The sequence below is a fragment of the Hakea prostrata genome, chromosome 8, assembly GCF_041222555.1.
Source record: "Hakea prostrata isolate BN-2017 chromosome 8, UWA_Hpros_2, whole genome shotgun sequence".
Taxonomy (NCBI): Eukaryota; Viridiplantae; Streptophyta; class Magnoliopsida; order Proteales; family Proteaceae; genus Hakea; species Hakea prostrata.
Window position 1 is genome coordinate 11920644 of NC_142607.1, and position 12302 is coordinate 11932945.

General features: G+C 37.9%; 1 protein-coding gene across 1 annotated transcript; it reads left to right on the forward strand.

Moving 5' to 3' along the window:
* The first annotated feature begins 5995 nt into the window (after window positions 1–5995).
* Window positions 5996–8724, forward strand: CYCD1;1 (CYCLIN D1;1). The gene is made up of 6 exons (XM_089165841.1): window positions 5996–6424; window positions 6667–6753; window positions 6975–7079; window positions 7168–7369; window positions 7517–7653; window positions 7732–8724. Exons 1-6 carry the CDS (start codon window positions 6173–6175, stop codon window positions 7939–7941), a joined length of 993 nt encoding a protein of 330 aa, XP_089021967.1. The 5' UTR covers window positions 5996–6172; the 3' UTR covers window positions 7942–8724.
* Window positions 8725–12302: the final 3578 nt, after the last annotated feature.

The window sequence follows — 12302 nt, forward strand, 5'->3', positions numbered from 1 at the left end:
AATTTTATTACAAACGTCCCCCGTGGGTTGTTATATCATTCAAAACATTGGTCAACAGTGCAGTTTGGGGTAGTTTCAGGCTGAAAATCACCTAGTCCAAACACAGTCTGTTAGCAAAATAATGGTTTCGGGCGAGTTTTGGTTTAGTACGGTTTGGGTTTGAGATAACTAATGGTTTGGACTAACGGGATTTAAGCTAATGGTTTATGGTATACAAAAAAATGAACAAAAAGAATTAGTTGAATATCCTACAATAAAAGCCAAAATTCCATGTACCCACCCTATAGACATCAATAACCCAGATGGTAAATAGTGACATTGAGACTGCAAGCTCCTTCCTCAGGCTCCATTGGATGGTCTTCCAAAAGACAAATCCTCAAAACAAAAACCTTTTAAATTCTATCTTGTGCTATGATCGATTATCTTGAAATTGGTTTCTTGTTTTGTGAGAATGTAGATTTTTTTCTTCCCTTATATGAAATTCGACTCTTTTTTGAGTTGGTATTTAATTTGATATGCAAAAGAAATACCTTTGAATTGGATAAATACTCAATTTAAACAAACTTAACATTCTGGCATTCATACTTAATCTTTTTGATTGCTTTAGCAAGTAGTAGAATGACTATTCGATCTTTGAATTCATGCTCAATCTGATTGTCTACAAGAACTACCTAGTGGTAGTGACGACTCAAATAGTATTTTATGTAAAACTATAGAACGGGTTATAACGGTGGTGGTTTGGTTTCAGGCGCCTCTGTTACCCTCATCCCAAACACAACTCATTAAGGTTCGGTTCGAGCTATAACAGGCCGGTGTGGTTCGGTTTTAACGGTTCGGACTGCAAATTGACACCCCTAGGTCATAGGGGTATAAACGTAATAGAATAAATTATAGAGGATGTAAACGTAATTATCTACAAACCCAAGGGGTATAAATGTAAATCTAGCCCAACAAACTTTGGTTTAAACAAAATTTCACCTTGTTAAGATGCACTGTGTAGGCCCATTTGCAATTGTAGCACCATAGTTGCAATAAATCATTGTTCACAGGTTAGATTTTTTATGGGATTTGACCCTGAAAAGATGTCTAGAGGTTTTATTGTCCCATGGGGACATGGTCTTATACTCTTATTTCTTAGCAAAATCGTCTGTAGTGGGTTAGGAACTGTGACACTGTCTTATGGTCCAGCTACTGGGTAGAGCTTGCAAGGTGTCTGCTGGTCCACTCACCAATTATGCAGGTAAGTAGAGCTTTCATCACAGTCTTCTTCCTTTCGTTGCATCATTGCTTGAATCTTCAATTAGATCTTGTGTCCTTGTAACATGAGAGGAGAAGAAATTGTTCACTCTCATTAATTATCTCTACTTGGTTCAGCTTTCATTACCACATTTTCTAGTGAATTGCTTATGAATTGGTTAGCAAGGTTATACAACAAAAATGAAGAAGACTCACAAAAACAACCCAAAAAGTTAATGGTCTCACTAACAAGAATGAGAGTGTTTATAGCAAAAAATGAAGAATGCCCTAGTTAGTGAAATTACCAAAAAGTCCATGCCCCCAGCGCGATCATGATAAAATGCGCAAAAACCACCTCTTAATAGTTTTGGATCGAGTACTGGTCATTTCGAAGACCTAGAAATTCTTAGTGTGATTCGTCACCCTTGTATCAATGTTCTTTGATTTACAATTTGGTATGTTTAAAGTTTAAACTAGGGGTATAAATTTGGCCCTGAGAGGTTGAACCAGCCTTGAGCTCAATCGGAGCTTGTGTTGGGTTTTCCAACACTGAGGCCGGGTTGGCTAGGATTACAAAGTGCAAGCATTGGGTTAGAGTTACTTTGGATTAAGGTTTACACCACAGGTCTTACTAGGCACAACCGAGCTTGACCTTGATTTTAGCATTGATTATACTTTAGACCTAGATTTAATGCCAAAGTTGAGCTAGGTTTAGAAAAACTAAGAAAAGGAAAGAAGGATTGAAAATGACAATGGGAAGAATCTTCCATGAAATATGGAAGCATGATAAGCTAAAAATTAAGGCACATTTATCTAATGAAGGTCCTTAACACAAGTCCAAAATTCATGGTTAGATTGATTACAAGCTAATGAGAATATATAGAACCTTAATCAAAAGTTTAATGAATGGTTTAGTGATGTGTTAGCATGTAAAAGGTAAGAGTGTCTCCTTCAATCTACCTCACCGATCAAATTAAAGGAGAAAACAACATTTGATAGCCATAGGCTCTAATTGTAGGGAAAAAAAAATGGTAAGATGGACCCAACATAAGCTCCTGCAGTCATTTTACAAACCACTAAACTGGGTCAAATTCATTTTCTTTCACTCATTTTGCAAAACCAATCAAGTAGCTTGTGTAATTTTCATTTGTTCTTCATAGAATTCCAAAGCTTTAGACCCACCTTAGATATTAAACCAGCTTTTTAGGAAATTTATAGGTGTTGATGGTTATGATCAGTTTTTAAGTGGATGACACGTAAATTGGATAGCTCAGTGACAATCCTCATCAATGATGTGGCTTAGAAAATTTTTAGAACAGATATGAATTAGGTTAACTTGATTGTTAGGCTAATCAAGGCCAAGGTTTAAAGTATCTCACGATACCATACGATACTTAGCCGATACGTATCCATATTTGACACAACCGATACGATACATCTCGATACGTCTTTCCATTAAATCACACTAAAATACATTAGCCAGAGCGATACAATATTCGATACAGGATGATACGTCTCTTAAAATCACCTGACCGATACGATACTTGATACCGATACTTTAAACCTTGATCAAGGCCTCTAAACCCAAAACCTATGTAAAAGCCTAAGACAAATTTCAAGGGCTCCAAACAAATCTATGGATGGCTTACTTATGTGGCAGCTTAGCTGGTAGCATTGAGAACGTTTGGAATTGTGAATGTTGTTTACAAGGGTGTCAATAAAACCCTCTAAGCCTGAACTGGTCTAAATTTGCCTAGAGCCCAACCCAAACTCGGGTCGACTTTCCAACCCAAAAGACGGATTCGGGTGACAAAATTATTAGCCCTAGTAGGGTCTCAACGGCTAAACCTAGCTCGGCCATACCCAACCCTGTGTTAATTTAGTTAAACTATAACTATATATAAATTTAGTTCTAATAACTATTTGACCAAGTATCTAACTAAACAATCCTAAGGGATTAGTTCAGTTAGGGCCTATTTGGTTACTTGAGTCTGTAGATTTCAAAAATTTAGAGATTTCAAATCTACCGATTTCAAATCTCTAGAGTCATGTTCGTAAAATTAACTGTTTGGTTAGTTTGAATTTTTTGAATGAAATTTTTAGATTTATCCTAAAAAAATATTTATTGAATTATGATTCAAATGTTTAACGCTTTGATAGTATGGGTGAAATCTCTGGATTTCACCTCATACCCATAAATCTATAGATTCACGTTTTTAGTGTAAAAATGTGAATTTCTAGATTTCATGAATCTAGGGATTCACACAACCAAACAGGTAAAAATCTCCCATTTGTGAATCCAGAGATTTCAAATCTCTGGATTCACGTAACCAAACAGGCCCTAGCAAATACTGATATGTAAGAAGTCAAGAGTTCAAATCTCTTTGTAGCCACTAATTCATGCTTCTTATTTTGTTTTCAAGAAGATAAAAAGCAAGGGGAGATGAGGGTAAATCAAGGCAGTTCAGGTTTATAGAGAACTTGGGAAGGTAAAGTCTGGATTTAGGACTCTTAAGTCTCTAATAGGGTTTGAGTTTAGGGTTTAGTTCATTAAGGTAGAACTAGGTTTAAACTAACCAAACCCAACCCTGCCCATTGATACCCTAATTGTTTGGTGTAGGTATATTGAGCAAGGTTTAAAGTATCCCACGATACCATACGATACTAGCTGATATGTATCCATATTTGACCCAACCGATATGATACATCTTGATATGTCTCTCCATTGAAGTACACTAAATACATTAGCCAGGGTGATACAATACTCGATACAGGGCGATACGTCTCTTAAAATCACCTGACCGATACGATAGTCGATACCAATACTTTAAACTTTGATATTGAGGAAGAAATCCTAATTCCTTCCCATCCCATAATCAATTTTGGGGGACCAAGAGAAGTTGTTCCCCTTGTCTAGCTCCAAACAGAAAAAAGTCGGAAAATGAGGGGTTGAACTTTAATAAATGCATAGCATTGTGCTACGGATCGAGATTTCGATCTCGATCATCCATTTCAATTTTCAACACTTTCAAAAATGGACAGTCGAGATTGAAATATTAGCCGAGATTTATCTCGACTGTTAGCAGCACATGCTGCACAGTTAATGCTCAACATTCAAGTTCACGCTGAAAATGAACCACACAAAGCCGCTCCATGCACTTTTCCTATCCGTTTATTTATTAGCCCTTTTATTTTTGGGTTAGTTATTTATTAGCCATTAAAGGGTGTAAGAATATGAGATGGTCTTTGGTTGGCTTCAGATCATATAATGGGAAATGCCTTTTAATGTTCTCTTCATAAACGTAGGTTGTACGATGTCTTTGTACCCAATGTCATCTTTCATCAATTAAGCACCACCAACCAACCTATTCACATTTGGTTGACCACTTTAATTGGTTCAAATTCAATGATATTGTTGAATGAATTTAATTCTTAAAACCTGGCCAAAAAATTTTAATAAATGATTTTTACTTCATAAAACAAAATTGAGCTGATTAATAAGCTAAATGTGGATTCTAATTTGATTTATTTGCAATTAATTCGCACTCTCTAAGGTCACTCTGACGATATACTCTAAAATTAAAATAAACAAAATGATACGGAAAAATATCGTTGAACAGGGTCCGTCTTTGGTTCAACCCTCGACCCCGGTAGGGGAGACGAATTGATTGATTTAGGTTCGGGCGAACCGTGTTTGAAGATAGCGTGCTAAGGAAAAAAACCTTATACGATCAACAGGCAAACACGAGTCCGAGATTCTCGAGATGGATAACCCATCAACGAGACGGTTATCAGCACTCACAGGAGCATATGATCGTGCCAACGTGGATAACTACCACACCCGCAACATCTGATCGATTGTGTGATCAAGGGAAGTTGTTCATCACCCTACTAACGAGTCTAACCGTCAAGATCTGATGGCCACCAGAAGAAGGATCGAACCGATCCAACGTACGGGATTAGAAGGTGAACTCTATATAAACCGTAACTTACGTATGAAGAAGGTAACTGAATCGTATTTCCAATATTCATATTCATACTTTAGCTTTGCAATTAGTCAGAGCTTTTGTGATCAGTTCATTAACTGACTTAGCCATCGGAGGTGGATTCCCGACCCCACGGTCGGGCCACATTTGACGATTGTTTTGCTGGTCATTCTCCAAGTGAGCAGATTTTGAACTCATCACAAAAAAAAAATGATAATTAAGAATTTACCTGATAATGGAAAAGCATACTTACTTTTATAGCACTGACGTTTTTCATATTATTATAAGAAATGAGGATATCACATATGTCTTAGCGAGAGTTAAACCCAGACTTCTTCACTAAGAGGTATTGGTCTAATCACCATAACAACCCTGCGATGACACTTTCATAGCACTCAATGGCCGGACCAATGAGAACATGTGTAAAAGCATTAATTTTCTTTTTTCTATTTCAAAAGCATTTAAAGGTAATGTATCTATTTTCTAATTTTGTCCTAATTTGAAACTCCAACATAAGTACATAACATCAACCATCTACGATTAATTAGATCGAATCCATTATTAATATTGATGTTGATATTTATAATCATACACTTTTTTTTTTTTTTGGAATTACATCTTATAGTCCCCCAAAAGAAAATTCACATACGAACCGGGATGTTTGTGTAATTATGTCTATTGAAAAAAACATTTTGCAAAAATTGCGTAAAAAACCCATCCATATATATTTATACCGCTGGACTCCATTGAAACAGATGAAAGATTCACATTGAAGCAGGAAACGCTAAACCCTCTCTGAACTCACAGTCTCAGTCGCCAGTGTCGAAGGAGAAGAAGAGACCTTCGACGATCGCATCTTATCTTCTTAGCTTTCAGTCCTTCCGTTTTCGTTTGATCAAGATGGGAAGAGAACGAGATGATGATTATTAATACTCACACAGACATTTATCATGTCTGTGAAATCGTCGTTATCTTTCTCCGATTGCTCCTCCGACCTTCTCTGTGGTGAAAGCGCCGCCACATTAGAACAAGATTCGTCCTTATTTGTCTCGCCGGATCTAGAACTCCCGGTGGAGGAATCGATCATGAGATTCGTCAAGGAAGAACGAGATTACATGCCTGGATTGGATTATCAAACTAGGTTTGGATCTCAAGAACTCGATTCTTCAGCTCGAGAAGAATCCATTGCATGGATTCTCAAGGTAAACCTAATTCTTTTCCGGCAACAATGACGAAGACGAGATTCACGATACTCGATAATCAAAATTACTCAAAATGCCATCTTATCCATTTTCCCGCGTTTTTCCTTGTTGGCCTCTTTTTTCCCGCGGGAAATCACTTAGTTATGCTAACTTGCGCAGATGGGTTATTGTCACTCACCTCGCCGGAGTAGCTGCTCCGGCATGGATTAGTTTGGAGCTTTATGTTAATTGGTTTGTTGCAGGTTCATGCGTTCTATCATTTTCAACCTCTCACGGCTTATCTCTCCGTCAACTACATGGATCGTTTCCTCTCTTCACGTCGTTTTCCGGTAAGCTTCATCATCTGTTCTTCATATAACAGAATCAATGGAAGGCATCTGTTGGAATCTTTCTGCCACTCCGTTATAATTAGTAATTAATTCATTGGCTTCTTCTTGGTAATCATATAAAGCGAAATAATTAGATGAAGGCTCTGTTATTAATTTGAATAATTAATGCGCAACTGGAACTTAAATGGTGTTCTTTCTGTAATTAATATATCATTTTTCAGCAAGCGAAAGGACGAGGGTGGCCATTACAACTCTTATCTGTTGCATGTTTATCATTGGCTGCTAAAATGGAAGAACCTCTTGTACATTCACTTATGGATCTCCAGGTTTGCAATTGTTTCAAGCTTAATTAGTCTTCTCTATCTGATCTGACTGATGGGTATTAACGATTGGTGCACTTTAATTAATTTGCAGGTTGAAGGTGCAAAGTTCATGTTTGAGGCCAAAACCATCCGTAGAATGGAGCTTCTAGTCTTGTCAACATTAGACTGGAGACTCCGCTCCACAACACCTTTCAACTTCCTCACTTTCTTCGCCTACAAAGTCGACCCAACTGCTACTTTTATCGCTCTCCTCGTCTCACACGCCACTCATATTATTCTAACCACTCTTCGAGGTGAGATTATACACTCGTTATACACTCGTTGTTTTTGTAGTGTTAGCTCTGATACCAAATGTTGGATGATTATTAATTAATCTCATATTAATAAAAGTATTTAAAACTAATATTGTATGGGATACGTTATTGGATGTGTTCATGCAGAGATAAAGTTTCTAGGCTACTCGCCATCATCGATGGCTGCTGCAGCAATATTGTGTGCGGCCCACAAGGTATCAAATCTGTCGGTTGTTGTTGCTAACCCAGGAAGTGCTGGTTCCTGGTGCGATGGACTAAACAAAGTAAGATTGTGATTAGAGCGTTTTGGAAAAGAATCTCTAGTGAAGTCCAAGGCAAATAATGTTTCTTGATTTTGGCAGGACATGATAATGAGTTGCTACCGACTAATGCAACAACTTGTTATTGAGCACAGTGGGCAGAGGAAGACGATTCCCAGAGTTCTACCCAAGCTGAGAGTCACAACCCTGTCAAGGATTAGCTCAGGTAGCTCAACTTCATCACCATCCAGCAAGAGGAGAAAGCTGAACAGCTACTCATGGATAAAAGCTGAGGCCAAGAAGAACCCTTGAAATTCTGATTGAAAAATGGGTTTTGAGTCCTCGTTTTTAGTGAGGATTTTTAAGAGTAAATGCGACCATGATTGATGTAGAGATTTGGGTTTTTGATATTTGTTATTAATGGGGTTGATGAAAGTAGTTGCAGAATCCCAAAGGTGTGGTGATGATAAGGAAAGTGATAGATGGGTTCATAAGTGGGAGCTAGTCATGGAGTGTGGAAGAGGTGGAAATTGAATTCAAAGGCAACATTCATTGTGAGATGGTGGGGACAGGGTAGGAGAGATTTTGGGTAAAATGAATGAGAAACATGAAGTGGGTTGGGAAAATAAGAGCTGCTCTTGAAGTTTGAGCCTGTGTTTGTGTTGGTGTTCATGCCTTCATGGTCATGGTTAGACAAGTCAAGCCATCATTGCTTTCATCTGCTCCCTCTCTCCCTCCATTGTTAAGATAGAATTGAAACAGAGAAGACAAGAAGATGCTTATAAACACAGGAGAGATTCAGAGAAGAGTACGTGTGTTCATGCTTATGGGTGCGTCACACTCGTGTATGCTTGTGCATGTTTTTTTTTTTTTTGGCGGGAATTAAGCCTATTTTCTTGGCAGTGGACCATAAGTTGGAGTTTCACGTGTGTATTTTTTATTTATTTTTTATATTTTCAATTTCTTTATGGGAAGGGAAATGCTCCTTTCAGGCTTCAATGGGCCAGGTTTGGGTTTGGCCCAGAAAAACATAAAAGGTCTTTGGGGCCTTTTAATGTAGAATAAAGGCTTTGTTATATACTTTATTAATACCAACAGTGGATTTTTTAAATATTTATCATTATTGCAAGTCTACAACCCTCTCTCTCTTTAATTATTTATTTTAAATTTATTTCATGGGCTCCCTCCCTCTCTGATCTGATCACCAAGCATGTGAATGACTGAATGACAACGGTGACTTTTGTAACTTTGCAATTTGTTTTATTTTCTTTTGATTTGTCAAGAACAGTTTTGGAAGTTTGCTGCTAGAGAGAGAGAGAACACAAGAGTACTGAAGGGACTTCACTGGCCCAGCTTTCATTTTAAAGTTTCCCTTCAGTGACTATGACTCGAGAGTGATATAAAGAAATTAAGGCTGAGCCCCTCTGTTCCCTCTCGTGACAATCCAATGGCTGTTCTCAAAACCTACTACTTTCTTGGACTTTAGTGGATTTTTTTCTTTCTTTCTTTCTCCTTAATTCTCAATTCCTAGTAATGATATTGAATGGACCATGATTAATGGGTTCTAATCTTTTATCCGTCATGATAGAAATCTATGTTTTTCATATTTTTTCACTATATATTAGGAGTGGGCCCACTTCTAAGTTCTAACAAAATGAATCAAATATAAATTCTTAGTGGGTTCTGCTAATGTATAGTTGAAATATACGAGAAGTGTACAGACTTTTATCGTAATATATGATAAAAATGTATGAGGAGAGCACAGATTTCTACCGTAAAATATGGTAGAAAGATACAAAAAGAGTACATACTTCTACCGTGACATATGAAGATCTCTCGTACCTTTTGGAACCATCCAACCCGAAAGCGCAATCAGTGATGGTGATGAAACGTATAATGTAACATAGAAAGGGATCTACCAGGTAACATTGTGAGACATGGAGAAACGGGCCGAGGCATTGAATAGTGGCCCACTTAACATCTGGCCCAATATTGGCCGACACTGAACAACACTGTTGATATTTCTTTTATGTCGAGAATACCCCTATGAATCCGATTCCATGATGTAGGATTTGCATCATCTTGAGAGGATTAACAGGATTTTGACACCTTGATTTTATGAGGTGGCCCATCTCAAGGCCCACAACATCGAGTATGACACACAGGTTAGGCCAGTATCACAATCGATGGGCCCATAATATGGACCAGACCTTCAGACTCCACAGAACAGCCAAACATTAGCCCACAGAAGAGATGGCCCAGGTCCTAGACTGAACTCAAGAACCTAGCTACAAACAATAGCTCCATGACTCTCCTTGTTTCACCATGAACAGAACCATGAATGTAGAAAAACAGATCAAAGCTTAATGGATATATTAATGGGAAACGTGTCTCCTAGTTGGTTGGGAATTGGGATTCAAAAGAAGCTGGATTTGGTGCAAATGGGTGCCCACCAGTAAACCCCAAAAGTCCATGGGAGCGTAAACAGGCACACTTCACTGAAAAGCTAACAGTGACCTAAAATGAAAGCTTTGACAAAGGCTGAAAGAGTTGAACAATGAGTTAAAATTTTGAAAAGCACACTCTCTTAAGAACTCAAAGCCAAAGAGAACCAGCTACTTTTGCAAAATAGTACCTTCTTTTTGAACAAAAATCTTATCACTTTGGTTGGAGAATTGAAAGGTGAAGGTTTCCCTTAAATGACCCCTTATTTTTGCAGTATGCTTAATCAAAATTCTCTTCAAAAGTGTGGAATCCTAAGAATATACATGTTGTAATTATCAAAAAAGGAAAAAAGAATATACGCGTTGTACCATCTGACTCGGCTGGACTTGTGATTCAATTGGGTCCTTGACCTTTGATCGAGGAATTCGAGTCGACCGGAGGACTTGACCCAATGTCCTTGGGATAGTGTGATGACAGAATGGGACGATTGGTCAAGAGTACTCAAGCCTGATAAAGGAGAAGCTCGGGAGGTCTTGGGTTCGCACCCATCCGGCGACGTTTCATTTCTAGTATTAAAAAAGCACCAGTACCAAAAAATAAAGAGCTCGGGAAGATTAGTGTTCAGAATCCCGGAGACATGTCTATCTAAGCAAGAATACTTGAATCAAATTGACATGGATAATGCATCCAATAAGCAATCCACAAAGTAGTTATGGGAATTACATCATAGCCCAAGTCCAATGTCAACTGGACTCAAACATGTCACTCCAAAGATAGAATCAGAGCTAAAGCAGAAAACCTAAGAAGCATACACCAACAGGTTAATCTATATAAACCACATCCTCCTTCTCAATCAAAGGTAACATTGCACACTACTGAGTTTTGTTTATTGCATCTGATCAATTCACGCTTATTCTCTTGGCTCCCACTCGTTGGAGATGTTGTTGTATTCATCTACTGACTTGATCGTGGGAGGCGGCAACCCGATCAACACGGTTGGCCCACTCTCATTATTTATCATTATGTACAAGTAGTGAATCCAATTCTTGAAGGTTCAACCATGGTTTGCTCAGAGAAGTCAGATTTGTATGCAACTATACGAGATCCAAATGCAGAAACATTCCAATTCCTAGGAGGAAAGAGGGATAGAATATTATGTAGCTTTGCCATCGACCTTTCTCAGAGAAAATTCAGCCTTTAAGTGACAATGACAAAAGAGATATGGACCTTAAGGATTCAAGCTTTTGATTTGTGCCTTTTGGTTGTAAATATATGCTCGTGGGGTTTAACCATGGATTGATACTATCCAGTAGGTCCCTGCAAAGGGAGTCTAAAGTTAGAATAATTCTTAGTTTCATCAAGATATTGCTTTCCTTTTTCCTTCTTTATTTCAACTTGAATGCAAGACAGCACTGCTCTCTATTCCATGGGACACCCAGATACCCATGAAAGTGCTCACTGCTGCTCAGGTAGGGTAAGAGCAAAATTGAAGGAAAAAGAAAGACCAAATCAAATCAGATTGGTAGACAAAGATGAGAAAATATAATTACGTTTACTTAAACATAAGCAGGTCAGTCCATGAATGGTATTTGCATCAGTTTATCATAATTAATGCTTATAAAACATCCCAGATGCATTAATATATATTTTGATACATCAATGCTGATGAATTATAATAAGATCATATATAACTTGCTTGATCCAGAGCAATAGATTTTCTTCTGAAGTAGCCCTACAAAGATACTAGTACTCAATTTCACTTTCTCAAAAGGAATAATAAATGCATGGATACATTGTCAGTGAGGATGAGATGCTCTACCCCAACTGTGAGCTTTCCAACTCATAATCCTCTTGGATGCCATGAAAGAAACTAATGGGGAAGACCAGGAGCGGTTGCTGTCGTCGTTCTTCCTCCTTTTCTTTTCTTCTTTCTGGGCATTCATCAGATAGTGCCATTGTTTGATCCTCCATCCAAAGGGTGGAGACAAAAGGGTCATATGTTCAATCATCAAATCAAATTCATTTCAACTTGTTCTTTCTTTCCTCTTCTTCCTGTCCTAATCAATTACATAATGCCAAATGCATTACTGTTAAAGCCAAATGCTCGAACTGTTTAAGATATAGGCGAGAATCAAAGGTGACCTATGAAACATATGCAATCATTTAAGGCCAGCATGGGAGGGGTAGGTGATCTCGTAGTTAAAGTTTCATCAGATTTCTTAAGCTGA